This window comes from Lissotriton vulgaris, chromosome 3_1, assembly GCF_964263255.1.
Source record: "Lissotriton vulgaris chromosome 3_1, aLisVul1.2, whole genome shotgun sequence".
NCBI classification, from domain to species: domain Eukaryota; kingdom Metazoa; phylum Chordata; class Amphibia; order Caudata; family Salamandridae; genus Lissotriton; species Lissotriton vulgaris.
Window position 1 is genome coordinate 303,100,213 of NC_141689.1, and position 13,459 is coordinate 303,113,671.

The 13,459-nt window shown below is 49.2% G+C and overlaps 1 protein-coding gene across 2 annotated transcripts in view; it reads left to right on the forward strand.

Moving 5' to 3' along the window:
* LOC147726365 (activated RNA polymerase II transcriptional coactivator p15-like) overlaps positions 1–13,459 on the forward strand; it is a 134,012-nt gene that overhangs the window by 60,243 nt on the left and 60,310 nt on the right. For both annotated transcript variants that reach the window (XM_086960501.1, XM_086960500.1), the window contains exon 3: positions 268–390. In XM_086960501.1, coding sequence (XP_086816627.1) covers positions 268–390 — 123 coding nt within the window. The remainder of the gene's footprint in view (positions 1–267; positions 391–13,459) is intronic.

The window sequence follows — 13,459 nt, forward strand, 5'->3', positions numbered from 1 at the left end:
GGACACCCTGGATACTACGTGTTTGTTCTTAGTGGGGAAGATGCTGTGACACATACTGTTATTGTTATATTCATATTGTGAAACACTTTAATAATATTAAAAAATGGTAGGTGAATACAAGCCAGGGGTGGCTTCTTGGTGGTAGTAGTACAGACTACATTAAAAATGCATTTGTAAAAGTTTAACATTTATTTATCAGCTTCATTTGTTTTTTGCTTTACGTTCTGGGACTTTGCAATGTTGCATGACAATTTTCTGTCTTTTTAGGCAAAACGTAAAAAGCAAGCACCCCCGGAGAAGCCTGCAAAGAAACAGAAAACTGGGGAAAGTTCTAAAGGATCATCAGCTTCTTCTAAGCAGAGCAAAAAAGCGGATGATAATATGTTCCAGGCAAGTTAGCTATGGTTAAACGTTATTAGGTGTACATGTAGAAGGTGATTAGGCATGACATTTTATGTGTACATCCTACGCCTGTGCATGCAGTATACAGAGACTACCTTTTCCTGGGCAATATCACCAGTGCAGGTTTGCATGTATGGCTTCTGCAAATGAAAAATAACATTGTGTTCATTATGGTTTACTCTACAATTGCTTTCTGGATGCAGTTAAAATCTTGCATCATTAGTAGTACACTAGTTAGGGAGCATTGAAGCGGCTCAAACTTATTTTTTTCTTATTAAATTAGTTTGGATACTTCTGTTTACGTTAATGATGTAACAGTAGAAAAGTACCTTAAGTGTTGTTTCCTGAATTATGATGTTCTGTAGTAGGGGATCTCTGTGTATAGTCATAATCTAGTGAATAGTCCCGCCCATGTACGTGGACCCCGGCAATCAAAAATAATCTCTTAAATTGTCAAATAATTGCAGAACTGCAAAGACACTTAGGAGAGAATTTAAAGACAAATAATGCAGCCTATATCCACAGGCTACACTGTCCAGTACTTCAACTAGAAATTCCACCAAAAACACCATACATACAACACAGCCTGCCCAGTTTCTTCACAGAGAAACTTGCCTCTACCATTAAAAGCCTCTGGAATGATAGAGAGGAAGGCATGGACAGACAAGCCCCATAGGCTGCCATTATGTGGCTTAAATTGGATACTGTGCCTTTAAGAGAACTTTCCAGAACTTCTCCCAGTATCCCAGAATGCACTGCAGGTCCCTCTCACTTTCAGTTCTTTTTTCCGGCTCCTGCTAACAGGACCCTGGCATTGAGCTCTCTTTTTTTCAAGGGTTTATTGGATTTTTGTGCACTTTGGGATTTTAAAAGTGTTTCAGTTTGTGTCTTGGTGCTTTCCCTTCTCTCCTGTGTGTTTGTTCAGGCTTTTTAGGGCTCTAAAATGCCTGCTCTTTTCGACAAATGCCCAATTTGTGGGAGGAAGAAGGCCAAGACTGATCCACACGAGGTCTGCATCATCTGCCTTCCTGAAGCACATGTCCCTGAAGCGTGTGACATCTGTAAGAACCTTTCAGCAAGGACCCTGAGGGAAAGGCTGAAGATTAGGCTGCAAGGCCTAGGGGACAGACAACTGCAGGCAGCAGGTGGGTCTGGGCAGGCTGGGAAGATTCCCTCTGCCTCTGCTGAGGCGTCTGGGGGGCTCCCCAGAGGCAGGAAGACCAGCAAACGGTCCCGGTCTCCGTCGGCGTCGATTGCATCGACGACGTCGAGAGGGATGACGACGGTGTGTTCACCATCTCCCCGGGGCTCTGGGTCGAGACGAAGGGAAAGATCGACGTCGAAGGGCCTGGGTAGGCCTCCGTCGAGATCCCAGTCGACGGCTTCGTCGACGTCCACGTCGAGCCATCGACGCCGGAGAAGGTATGACAGGCGTCGGCGCTTGCCGTCGAGGCGACACCGCCGTTCGCCGTCGAGACGACGGTCGGCGTCGAGAAGCCGATCGGTGTCGAGGGGATCCTCGTCGTCGAGGACCTCGAAGAAGCGGTCGGCGTCAAGGAAGAGCCGACGTTCATCGTCGAGGACTGACCGTTCGATGTCGCGGAGGCGACGTTCGGCGTCGAGGAAGAAGCGTTCGACGTCGCGGAGGCGGCGATAGACGCCGGAGTCGCGGAGACGACATTCGACGCCGGAGACATGCCACTCGGCGTCGAGAAGGAAGAGGTCGGCGTCTAGGAGTAGTTCCAACTCTCCTAAGCGGCGCAGGAGGAGTTCTGGCTCCAGAAGTCACGCTGGTTCTGGTGGAGGGCGCCGGAGACGGCGATCACCTGCTGGAGGGGCTGGTTCACAGTCCCCTCCCCCGAAGAAGTCACCGGGCTCGGTGTATTCAGTGGTTTATACACCACCTCGGCCAAAGGCTCCGCCTCGCCCTATACCTAAGGAGGACTGTCAGGAATTTACAAATTGCATCTACCTATGTTCCAAAAGTGGGGAATGGTGGAAAGACAATTGTAAAGCCTTGTCGGGTAAATATTTGGTACCCGTGTATTTCCAAATAGATTCCTTTCGTTATCATGTAAATAGGTTCAGGTCATAGTGGGTGTAGTTCCTTCCTAAGATGGCCGCCACGATAGCCACTGAAGCCATTCAGAGTTTAGTACGTGAGGGCTAGTTGATGTACGCCTCGCGCAGCGTTCAAACTGCGCACTTCAACTGTTCGGGTTCCTGAGGAAACAGCTAGAGTCAGACGCTCCGTGTCAAGTATTCGTGACAGGAGTTCATAGAGTTGTTTAGTTAAATTCTCGAGTCCGCTATCCTAGTAACTTGCCAAATGTTACTTTTGAGTGGATTCCTGGAAGTTCGTGAAGTAACGTTCTTCCGTCTGCTGCAGTGACTGAGACTTCGTTCGTCTCCTTCTGTCATCGTCGTGGGATCCAGTTCACCCTGCTGAAACTCGACAGAGGTCCCCTTCACTGAAGGTTCAACAGACTCCATCGACCTCTTGCGGAGCTAGCGAGAGGAACAGTAAGCCAGCGACTGCTTCGCCTTTCTCCCCCATTGTCGGCGAACTGTGTGCTGAACAGCTATTCCCTTCTTGCGTTAAACCTGTTCTTTCCTTCCCCCCTTTGCCTCCCTTGTTCCTTTTTGCGCGCTTCGTTCCGTTCTGCATTGGAATCCTTGGAGCCGCATGTTCACTGCAAGACATTAACAGATATAAACAGAACCCCAGTTGGGGCGTATACAGAGAGCTTACAGGTAAAGAAGGAGTGAGAGAGTATTAGTTCCTGGGTCGTAGATTTTCAGGAAGGAACATCCAGTAATGTTGGTCTTTGTCCTGCAGGCATGAAGCTCCCTGAATGTACCTACACATCTTTATGAAGAGTAGCAATACCTTTGGGAACTACTGGTAGGATAAGATTCAATATTTACATAGAGTGAGAATTTTGGTAGGTGGAAGTTGTTGTTTATTCTTTCCCCCCTTGATCTGTGCATTAGGCATCTGCAGTAACCGAAGTCCAGGTCAAGAGTGATCTACCCAATCGGTGAAGGTGCCAGAAGCTCTCAAGGTGTCTCTTCTCTGTCCACTTCCCCTTTCCCTGTCACTAGTGCGTTCGCCCATGTGGCGGAGTCACTGGTGGAAGGGTGATCGGGTACAGCATCACTGCCTCTGCGAAGATTGGAGCCTTCTGACAAGGACCCTCCCATCAACCCACCACTTCCGCCACTTCCTCCTTCAGGACAGCCACTACCACTTCCACCTCGTGGGCCCGTCCCTAGGTCGGAGAAACCCCCCGTTCCTCCACCAAGATCGGCGTCACTGCCTCCCCTTCCAACACCACCTAAGGGGACGCCAAAACCGAAACCTCAGGATAAACCACAGAGGACTCCTCCACGGAAACCTGCGGAACGTCCACGGACGGGGAGATCGCGTTCTCGTTCCAGGAGGAGGGAACGATCACGCAACAGGTCATCCACGAGATCGAGACGACGCCACAGGAGGCACAGGTCTCGTTCCCTGACGAGGTCATCAGATACCAGGGACTACTCCCCGACTCCGTCGGAGTCACCGGAGACAAGAGTATCACCGGTGGACGATCTGGTGTCCTTTCACAACGTCCTGTTAAGGGGTGCAGCTAAGTTGGGCATCTCGTTGACGGTGCCCACTCCCAAGACGTCGGTAATTTTTGAGACGCTGCACCAAAAACATCTGTCTCGACCTTTACTGCCACTGGTGCCGGGCCTGGAGGATCCGGCCATGGACCTTTTTCTCACCCTGGCGGTGACGAAGGCGGCCCCCTCGAGACTACAGAAAAAGTACCGGGCTCCTGATTCGGATCCGGCCTTTCTAAGGGTGGAACCCCCTCCAGAGTCTGTGATAGTGACGGCGGCTCGTAAACAACATGCCACCACTCTATCATCCACGGTCCCAAAGAATCCAGGTGGATGGATTCTGCTGGAAGGAAGGTTTGTGGGACTTCGGCTACGTCTATGAAGGCGGCGAGTGCTACGGCCCTGTTGGGGCGCTACGACCGCGCGCTCTGGGAGTCCCTCCAGCAGTTTGTGGAACATCTGCCTCGCGACAAAAGAGAGGATTTCCAAGAGGTGTTAAACGAGGGGATGTTGGTGGCGAATCAGGTCATCAGTGCTGCGGCCGATTCTTCCCTCCTGGCGGCGCATGGCTTCTGCCACTGGATTAACCAGAGAAGCTACGCTTGGCTCCGCCTCAGGTCACTAAAACCTGACGCCCAAAAGAGGGTTGCCAATTTGCCATTCTCTGGTGAGACTCTGTTCGGGAAACATGCGGATGACGAAATGGCCCGCATGAAGGCTGAGGCTGAGACGCTCACGGCTGTGGGCCTGGAGAAGCCCAAAGAGACAAAGAAATCTTACCGACCTTTCCAGAGGCGGTTCGATGGACAGGGCAGAAGGCATGGCCAACCTTCGGGACAGCAACAGCAACAACAACAGCAGTTCCGAAGGCCGTTCCAGAAGCGCCAGAAAGACAGAGGAGGCCAACAGTCAGCGACAGCGACCAAAGGCCCGGCCGGGTCTAGGCCCTGAGCGCTTACTTCCCCTACATCCGTTACCCACTCCGGTGGGGGGAAGCGTTCAATTTTTCCTGGCAGAGTGGAGAAAAATTACTCAGGACAAGTGGGTGCTGAATATTGTTTGCAATGCATACAGTCTTTGGTTCACCATCCCGCCTCCAGCAATTCCGCCAGTCAGCTCACAGTTTCAACTGCGCGAGCTTCAGGCGGAGGCAGATATCCTGTTATGGAAAAGGGCGATAGAAGACGTTCCTCTGTCTCAAAGAGGAAGAGGTCTGTACTCCCGGTTCTTCCTCGTTCACAAGAAGGACCATAACGAGTTCAGGCCCATTCTAGACTTGCGGCAGGCAAGCAAGTGGATTCGCAGAGAAAAGTTTTGCATGCTGTTGTTGCATCAGATTTATCCTCAGTTGCAACAGGGAGACTGGTGATGTGCTATAGACCTACAGGATGCGTACTTCCATGTGCCCATTGCACACAAACACAGGAAGTTCCTGCGATTCCAAGTCGGCGCCAATCATTATCAATACACAGTACTCCCATTCGGACTGAAGTCTGCGCCGAGAACATTCTCGAAGTCGATGGCGGTGGTAGCAGCACACCTGAGGAAGAACAAAGTGTTCGTCTACCCGTACCTGGACGATTGGTTGATCAAGGCCTCCTCCTTCTCGGAAGCTCGAGCATACTTCCAGAAGACGTGCGTTCTCTTGAACAAGCTGGGGTTGCACATCAACATGTCCAAGTCTGTCCCGACTCCGGTCCAATGCATACAGTACTTGGGAGCCTCCATCAATACGCTGTCAGCAAGCGTGTCTCCTTCGGAGGAGCGACGCTTATCACTCCTTCGGAAGGCTCAGGCTCTTATGACCACTCCATCTACAACAGTGAGGTCGGTGTCTTCTCTACTGGGATCGATGGCCTCTTGTATCTTCCTAACGCCGCACGCACGACTGCACATGAGACCATTGCAGGAGTGCTTGGAGGACCAGTGGGATCAGAGGAGAGGATCTTGGGACGACAAGATACAACTGTCTCTGCATGCTCGTCAGTCTCTGAAGTGGTGGTGTTCGGCGGAGAATCTCCTCAAAGGGGTTCCCTTCCACAAGGACATTCCCACGCAGACTGTCATGACGGATGCCTCCCTCCACGGCTGGGGGGCGCACTCCGGAAACTTACAGATTCAAGGAACGTGGTCCCCGATGGAGTCCATGTATCACATCAATTTCCTGGAACTCAGAGCTGTTCACTTGGCACTGAAGGCCTTTCATCCGTCCTTCCAGACCAAATCTCTGCTTGTACAGACGAACAATACGACCACGATGTATTACCTCAACAAGCAGGGGGGTTCGAGATCACGCACTCTTGTCACAGGAGTCACAGGCGATCTGGCACTGGCTTCTGGCCGGAGGACTGATGATAACAGCTACCCATCTACCAGGTGTGCAGAATGTTCAGGCGGACGCACTGAGCAGACCGATTCAAGAAAACCACGAATGGGTCATAAACGACGAAGTACTAGGAGAAGTCTTCGCAAGGTGGGGAACTCCAGACGTAGATCTGTTCGCCACTGTCGAAAACAGCAAATGCCGAGACTTCGCCTCCAGGTACTACCAGCAGGGGACGCTGGGGAATGCGCTATGGATCGACTGGTCGAACAGCTTTCTGTACGCTTTTCCACCCATTCCCCTGATTCCGGCGGTACTCATCAAGTTGGCCCGGTCCAGGGCGAGGATGATACTCATTGCCCCGGAATGGCCCAGGCAGTGGTGGTTCACGGACCTGCTTCACCGGTCTCTCCTTCCTCCCATACGGCTGCCTTGCAGGCCGGACCTTCTCACGAAGTTTGGGGGGCAGATGTTGCACCCCAACCTCTCGTCTTTGAGTTTGGCGGCATGGCTCCTGAGAGAGTGCAATATGGCCATTTGAATCTACCTGAAGATTGCATGGACATACTGAAGGAGTCTAAGAGACCTTCCACTCGGACTTCATATGCTTACAAGTGGAAGAGGTTCTGTATCTGGTGCAAGTCCAAGAACTATGATCCAACGACGTGCAAGGAAGATGTCATCCTTCCTTACCTTCTACATTTGGCGCAGTCTGGACTTAATGTTCACTCCATTAAGGTTCATCTCGCTGCATTGACTGTCTACAGGAAATGCCCTTCACAGACTTCCTTTTACCAGATCCCTGTGATCAAAGACTTTCGGGAAGGATTGAAGAAGAAAGTATTCCCTCCTGTCAGGCTTCCTTTGCCTTCATGGGAATTGAATGTGGTGCTCTCCAGGTTGATGAAGGAGCCTTTTGAGCATATTCATAAGGCTTCGGTACAGCACCTGTCCTGGAAGGCGGCGTTACTCGTGGCCATTACATCGGCCCGCAGGGTGAGTGAAATTCAGGCGTTGTGTTGCCAAGAACCTTATACTGTATTTTATGCTGCTAAGGTTGTTATGCGTACTCACCCTAAATTTCTTCCCAAGGTTATTTCTGATTTTCATGTCAACCAGACAATAACTTTGCCTAAGTTTTTTCAGAATCCTTCATCTCCAGCGGAAAGGTCTCTACATTCCCTGGATGTTAGGAGGGTGTTGAAATTTTATCTGGATAAAACCAAAGATATTCGTAGGTCAGACCAATTGTTAATCAATTATGGATCAGTCAGGACGGGTCTTGCTACCTCTAAGCAGTCCATTTCTAGTTGGATTGTGTCCTGCATACAGTTGTGTTACCAAAAAGCTAATAAGACCGTAGGAGGTAAGCCTAAGGCTCATTCCACCAGGGGCAAAGCTGCCACGACAGCTTTGCTCCGTAACGTTCCGATTGCAGAAATCTGCAAGGCAGCCACTTGGAAGTCGGTTCATACCTTTGCTAAGCATTACTGTATGGACACTGATGCCAGGACAGACGCTCAGGTTGGGCAGGCTTCGCTGCGAAATCTGTTCGCACAATAGTGGTGTTAATTTTCTTCTCTCCACCGCCGCTTTGGTGTGGGGATGGGCTTGCCATTCTATTCACTAGATTATGACTATACACAGAGATCCCCTACTACAGAAAGAGTAGTTTCTGTCCTGTAACTCCAGTTCTGTAGTAGGGGTATCTCTGTTATAGTCATAAGCGCCCTCCCGCCTCCCCGGTGGAGAAAGTTATTCTTGTAAGGAATGCTACAGGTCTGGCGTGTTACCCCTTCAAAAAGAACTGAAAGTAAGAGGGACCTGCAGTGCATTCTTGGATACTGGGAGAAGTTCTGGAAAGTTCTCTTAAAGGCACAGTATCCTATTTAAGCCACATAATGGCAGCCTATGGGGCTTGTCTGTCCATGCCTTCCTCTCTATCATTCCAGAGGCTTTTAATGGTAGAGGCAAGTTTCTCTGTGAAGAAACTGGGCAGGCTGTGTTGTATGTGTGGTGTTTTTGGTGGAAGTTCTAGTTGAAGTACTGGACAGTGTAGCCTGTGGATATAGGCTGCATTATTTGTCTTTAAATTCTCTCCTAAGTGTCTTTGCAGTTCTGCAATTTTTTGACAATTTAAGAGATTATTTTTGATTGCCGGGGTCCACGCACATGGGCGGGACTATTCACTAGATTATGACTATAACAGAGATACCCCTACTACAGAACTGGAGTTACAGGACAGAAACTACTCCTTCTCCAAGCTTCCTTCAGGTTGAACTACCTGTGTTTGTAAACTTCTAAGAGTTTGACCTCTATGGAAAGTTTGTGTCATGCTGTTTCCTATGTTCTGTCTTCTGTAGGGATGTAGACAAGGCACATCTTCAGGGTGTCCACCATTTAGTTGTTCAGAGTTGTCGAGACTATGGTGTGTTACGATAACCTGATATAGCGCAACAACTCAACCTCAAAGGGGCATCTCAGCGCTTGGATAGCAGATCAATTAGGAATCCACCATTAAAGGAGCAGGTCTTTAGATGGCTTTTTGATAAACAATTTTATTGATTTTCGCACCGAAGAACAATTTTTTTTTTTATCAAACAAGACATCTTAAGACCTGCGCCTTTTAAAGTCTGAAAACTCGATGCAAGCCCGCATTTGAAGGGGAAGCCTATTCCAATGATGGGGAGCAAGATACAAAAAGGATCGACCACTGTATTTAAGAGTTTGAATACGTTGTGGGTGAAGGAGAAGCTGGATACTTGATCTGAGGTTTCTTTGGGAAAGATAGGGGACTGGTTTATTCTGCAGTATATCGGTCCTTTGACTGACCTGACTTTAAATGTCAGACAGAGCAGTTTAAAAATAGCTCTTTTCTTTACGTATTGCCAATGAAGGGCCCTGTGCGGGGGGATTAACGGTGTGTCTGGTAACTGTTTATTAACCAGTCAGGCGGCAGTATTTTGCACCACCTGTAATTTCAATAGAAGGGATTCATTGGATGGTACAAGTAGTGCATTTCCATAGTCCAGGCGACTGATTATCAGCCCCTGGACTAGGGTCTTCTTGGAGGACCTCAGAACCCACTGGAATACCTTCTTAAGGAGGCACATTACCCCAAAGCACGTGCCACAGGTGACTATCACCTGCTGTTTCATAGAAGGTTTGTTGTCTATCAAAATACCTAGATTTCTTGCTGTATTGTTACGAAAGGGAGAAGGCCCGAGCATTTTTCACCCTCCTGAGGCGGAAGCCGGGAGGTTTCTCTGCACTAACTTTGCCTAAGCTTCTTTTAGCGATTTCGATTGTACTCTGCTTGACTTAATAAGGGGCGTATTTTACATTTGTATTGTGGCACTTTTAGAATTAATTTCGAAGCTTCTTCACTCACGAAACTTCCCTCCTCCACTACTCGGGCCACTCTCAGCTGAGCATAGACGCTGAGAGATCGGTCCCGAGTAGTCGTAGTTCAACGCAGCGGCCATCTTGGGGGTGGTAAGCGCTCTGACGCGCTCTAGTTTTCGATAAAAGGGGGACGCCCGCTCTCCGCGTAGCGGACGCGCCGGACTCACGCCGGAGTCATGCCATAGTCCTGCCCGTCTGCGCCCGTCAGCGCTAAGGAAGCGCCAAGGGCCACGAGTGATGTCCCACACAATAGAGGCTCCGGTTTATCTAGAGCATATCTCCTTTCGTTGAACAACCCATCCCCGCACTGTCATAACACTCTTAAACCTGACACTTGGTATTGCCCAATCCATTGCCAACACTGCAAGACAACCTTCTGGCCGAGTCAGCATCTAATAGGAAGCCACGACCCTTTACCTTACGAGGGGGTTGATGAAATGCCAGATCAATGTGTAAAAATGCACAACACATCCATGATCTAATTACTGAAAGGGACCTTGATTGGCTCTTCATTTCAGAAACATGGTTAAAATCCTGGTGTAATCCAGACATAGCAGTGGCTCTCCCACAAGGGTTCCAACTCCAACACTTAGCCAAACCCCCCCCTTTGTTCTTGTCTGTCTATCATCCATCGCGACACCATAACATGTACCACCCAAGAATTGCCAGACATCAAGGGGGCAGAGGCCATGGCCTTCTGCTTAAATATACATGATTCCCTGACGTTTTCTGGAGCCCTAGTATATCGCCCCCCGGGACAACCCCATGATTTCCTGGAGAGTATTGGGGACGTACTGAGTCAAGTCAAGTCAGAGAATTTATATAGCGCACTACATACCCAGAGGGTCTCAAGGCGCTTAAGGAGGGGTAGGGAATCACTTGTCAAATATCCACGTTTTAAGTTGCTTTCTGAATGCTAGGTGGTTCTGGGTAAGGCGAAGGTAGGTGGGAAGTGAGTTCCAGGTTTTAGCTGCCAGGTAGGAGAAGGATCTACCTCCCATGGTGGTCTTGTTGATGGGAGGTACTTTGGCAAGATCTTGGTTGGAAGATCAAAGCTGGCGGGAGGGGGCGTAGAAGGACAGTCGTGTGTTGAGGCATTCTGGTCCGATTTCGTAGAGTGCTTTGTGTGCGTGGGTAAGGAGCCGGAAAGTGATTCTCTTATTGACGGGAAGCCAGTGGAGGTTTTTCAGGTGACCAGAGATATGTTCTTTACGCGAATATGAGCCTGGCTGAGGCGTTTTGGATTCATTGGAGTTTTTTCTGGAGTTTAGCGGTAGTCCCGGCGTAGAGGGTGTTTCCATAGTCCAGTCGGCTCGTGACCAGAGCGTGGGTGACCGTTTTCCTAGTTTCGGTGGGGATCCAACGAAATGTTTTTTTGAGCATGCGAAGAATGTTGAAGCAGGATGAGGAGACAGCGTTGACTTGTCTGTTCATTGAAAGTGAGGAATCCAGGATGACGCCCAGGTTCCGTGCATGGTCTGTCGGGATGGGTGCTTTTCCAAGGGCTTCTGGCCACCAAGAGTCGTCCCATGCGGAGGGGGAGGTACCTAAGATGAGGACTTCTGTTTTATCTGAGTTCAGTTTCAGACGGCTGTGTTTCATCCATTCGGCTACTTCTTTCATTCCTTCGTGTAGGTTCGTTTTGGCGGTGCTAGGGTCATTGGTGAGTGATAGGATCAGTTGAGTGTCATCCGCGTAGGAGATGATGTTGAGGTTGTGTTGGCGGGCGATGGCCGCGAGGGGGCTCATGTATACGTTGAAAAGGGTGGGGCTGAGTGAGGATCCTTGTGGTACGCCGCAGATGACTTCAGTGGCCACTGACTTGAATGGTGGAAGGCGGACTCTCTGGGTTCTTCCGGTGAGGAACGAGGTGATCCATTCCAGAGCTTTTCCTTGGATTCTGATGTTTCTGAGGCGCTGTAGAAGGGTGCTATGGCAGACTGTCGAAGGCTGCTGAGAGGTCGAGGAGGATGAGGGCGACTGTGTCTCCATTGTCCAGTAGAGTTCTAATGTCGTCTGTTGCTGCGATGAGGGCGGTCTCAGTGCTGAGATCTGCCCATTTTACATTACTAGGAGATCTCAATCTCCATTTAGATTCCTCAAAAGACCCAGGAGTAATGAGCTTCATGGAAATAATTAATGTCCTTGGACTTACCCTGCTGACTCAAGAACCCACGTACAGTGCAGGCCACATACTGGATTGTATCTGTTCAAACTTCAACATGCTGATTAGTGAATCCCCAGTGGTCCAAACCTGGTCAGATCACAAACTCATTCCTTTTGAGCTGACTTCTAACCTGAGTCAAAACACCCAAGGAAACACAACAAAAAGAACTGTGGGAGGTAACAAACCTGACTGGAAAAAAGTTCTTACTCAACCAGATCTTCTAACGAACGTAATAAACACCAAACCTATATTATCCGGCCAGACCACGACAGACGACCAATATTTCTGTGACTGGATCACAGCCTTAAGCAAGCAGCCAGACCTGATGAAGGTGAAAACTTCAGGTAGCTTCAAAAACAAAAGGAGCGCCCCCTGGTTCTCCCCCACCCTGAAGACTGAACTAGGTAGAGTAAGATCATTAGAGCGTAGATGGCGCAGAAATTATGAGGAAGATGCCCGCAGGATTTTTAAAGTAGCACGTAGGCAGTATCATGCCTCAATTAAATTAGCAAAAAAAGCTCACTTCTCAGAGGCTATTGCCTCGTCGGGAAATGGGCAAAAATAAATATTCAGGATTGTCAATAGCTTCACTAATCATAGAGCACTGGCACAGGATATCACTCCCTCGCTACCCCTTTGCAATTCTATTGCCGATTATTTTGATAACAAAATTCAAGCTATTGTTAAGGATTTCCCTCTACCAACCTCGACCTCTCTTGATAATGAAATGACGGAAGTAAATAGAAAGTGACCCAAACAAGCCCCATCTAAATGTTTTTACTCCTATTTCCTTAGAGGAATCACATCAGGCCATTCTGTCCAGTAAATCAGGCTCTCCATTTGATCCCTGTCCCCCCATGTTTTTAAGAGCTCTGGTCAATGAGGTAAATCCCATAGTCAATAGTATCATCAATTCATCTCTGGCGACTGCAGAGGTCCCACCTGAATGGAAATTAGCCGCGGTCAAACCTCTTCAGAAAAAACCTTTATCTGACCCCACAATTCTATCCAATTTGCGTCCCATTTCATTGCTGCCGGTATTGTCCAAACTGACCGAATCCTTTGTCAACCGCCAAGTTACAACATTCTTGGAAGACAACAACATCTTGCACACTAATCAGTCTGGCTTCAGGTCCAAGCACTCGACCGAAACGGCACTCCTGTTCTCTGCTGAATCCCTACGTTCCGCCATGGACCAAGGGAAGAAGGCCGTCCTGATTTTACCCGATCTATCGGCGGCCTTCGATACGGTCTCCCACACCATCCTGATTGACCGTCTACTCAGCTCAGGGATAGGAGGAGTAGTGCTGGACTGGTTTAAAAACTTCCTCAGCTTAAGACGACAAGTCACGGTGTTGTGCGAATTCAGCTCCGATGAAAAATCCATCAGCACAGGGGTACCCAGGGCTCTACTTTGAGCCCTGTACATTTCAATCTTTATATGGTACCCCTGATCGAGCTCATTTCCTCTTATCAGATCAGCACCATATCTTACGCTGACGATACGCAGCTCATCCTGGTACTTGACCGGGAGCTGCCAGGAGCCGAAGAAA